We start from the raw sequence: 1,943 nt of genomic DNA on the forward strand, positions 1-1,943 counted from the left end.
AAAGAAAACCAAAAAACAAGACGAAACAAAAGAGCAAAAAGGCAAAAAATAATAATTAAGAAACGAAACGAGCCGAAGAAGGAGCTCTCCCCGCGAGCTGAGGCGCTCGGGACCCCGGGAGGGTGCGGGGGTGGCAGCGCGCTGCCGGCGGGACTCGGGGCCGCGGCACAATGAGCGGAGGGGAAGGTGGGATGGAGCGGGCTCTGCGCGGAGCAGGAGATCAGAGCCGGCGAAAGAATGGCAGGGGGAAAAGGCGTCAGAGGAGGCAGTCTCAGCCTCTCGGAAAGTGAACGCTAGAAAAAGGGAAAGGTTTCCAGAAGTTCATTACACCGCTGACTCGGCGCTCGGAGCCTCAGCCCTCGGCCCTATAATATCGGCGGCGCGGTGACAGCAAAGCGGGGAGGGGAGGGGAGATGCCGCCCCCCGCCCACGGCTCTCCCGCGCGTCCCCCCCAAATCCCGACAGCGCGTGACGTCACCGGGCGGGGAGGGGGCAGGGAAGGGAGGGGGGTTCGGTGCCGACGGTGGTCGTGAACCTCCGAGCGGCTCCGCGCCTCCCGCCACCCCCGTCCCTAACGGCGACCCCGACCCAAATAAATAAATAAATAAATATGAAAGAAGGTGGGTGGGGGGGGGGGTGGGGGAAGGAGACAAAAGGAGGAGCAAGGAGGGATAGAGGTCCCGTTTCTCCCGTATTTTCCCCACGGTTCCCCCTGGGAACCGGAGAGGGTGAGCAAAAAGCGAGCTGAGGGAGGAAGGGAGCGCTCGGACGGCAGCTCTCTCTACCCGTGGGACCGTCGTACCCGGGGCACTTGGATGAGGACAGGGCTGGAGAGCAGTGGCTGCACGTCGTCGGACGTTGCTCAGGGGGATCCCGGATAGCAAAGCCACGGGTGGTGCAGGCAGGGTGTCGCTCTCCGTGGACGTTTGCCTTCATGAGCGAAGTCTGAAGCACCAGAGAAGGAGAGAAGTGCATCAGCAGGGTTTGCAGTCCGAAGCGGGACTGCGTGGTAGCAGAGCCCGAACCTGGCCCCGTGTGTGTCCCGCACCCACAAGGCACATCTCTGGCTCTACGGCAGCCCTCATCCTGGTTTCAGCTGGAAAACTGCTAACTTTTTTCCTAGTAGCTGCTATGGTGCTATGGTTTAGATTTGATGAGAATCACGCTGATGACACACTGATGTTTTGGCTGTTGCTGAGCAGCGCAGCACAGAGTCAAGGACGTTTCAGTTCCATGCAGGGAGGGACTCGGGGTGCACAGGCACAGGACAGAAGGAAGACGGAGGGACCCAGACTGGCCAGAAGGATGTCCCGTACCTTGTAGAGCCGTGCTGGACTGTAGCACGGGGGAAGGTGAATGGGAGGGGACTGCTGCTTGGGAATTCACTGGGCATCAGTCAATGAGTGGTGAGGAACTGCACTGTGCATTACCGGCTTTGTATATACTTATTATTATTATTATTATTATTATTATTATTATTCCCTTCCTTTTCTGTCCTATTAAATTACATCTCAGAAGATGTCTCTATACAGAAGATGCTAATACCTAACAAAATTTGCCGTCTCCTTATAATTCCTTAGAAGTACAAATTGCCACCAGCTGTGCTACAGGAGCCAGTGTGCACTCCTCCTCCATAAAGTTTCTTCAGGATTTCAGACTGTTGCTGCAAGGATGTGGTGGTGACATTTCTCAGTTTTGTGTCACAGCCTCTGTTATCTCTTCTTCTGTTGGTGTCTGAAGAGCAAGAGAAAGTCTGAGTGTGACCTAGCCTTGATGAGTTGTTCTTTCTGCCTTTCCCTTTTGCACGGTCTCTGTTTTTTGGATGTAGAGCTAAGCAATCTTCAGTGAAAAGGAGAAGGGAGAGGAGGTGGGAGGGAAAGAGAGGGAAGGAAAGGAAAGGAAAAAGGAAGGGGAAGAAGAGGAAGGGGAGGAGAGGAGAGGAG

General features: G+C 55.3%; 1 protein-coding gene across 1 annotated transcript in view; it reads right to left on the reverse strand.

Annotated features, from left to right (window-relative positions):
* The window catches only part of NR2E1 (nuclear receptor subfamily 2 group E member 1), a 13,462-nt gene extending 12,526 nt beyond the window's left edge, over positions 1 to 936 (reverse strand). Inside the window, exons 1-2 of the mRNA XM_010707538.3 lie at positions 786 to 936; positions 74 to 293 (exon numbers count right to left, since the gene is read on the reverse strand). Coding sequence (XP_010705840.1) covers positions 74 to 293; positions 786 to 936 — 371 coding nt within the window. The remainder of the gene's footprint in view (positions 1 to 73; positions 294 to 785) is intronic.
* Positions 937 to 1,943: the final 1,007 nt, after the last annotated feature.

The sequence above is a fragment of the Meleagris gallopavo genome, chromosome 2, assembly GCF_000146605.3.
Source record: "Meleagris gallopavo isolate NT-WF06-2002-E0010 breed Aviagen turkey brand Nicholas breeding stock chromosome 2, Turkey_5.1, whole genome shotgun sequence".
Taxonomy (NCBI): domain Eukaryota; kingdom Metazoa; phylum Chordata; class Aves; order Galliformes; family Phasianidae; genus Meleagris; species Meleagris gallopavo.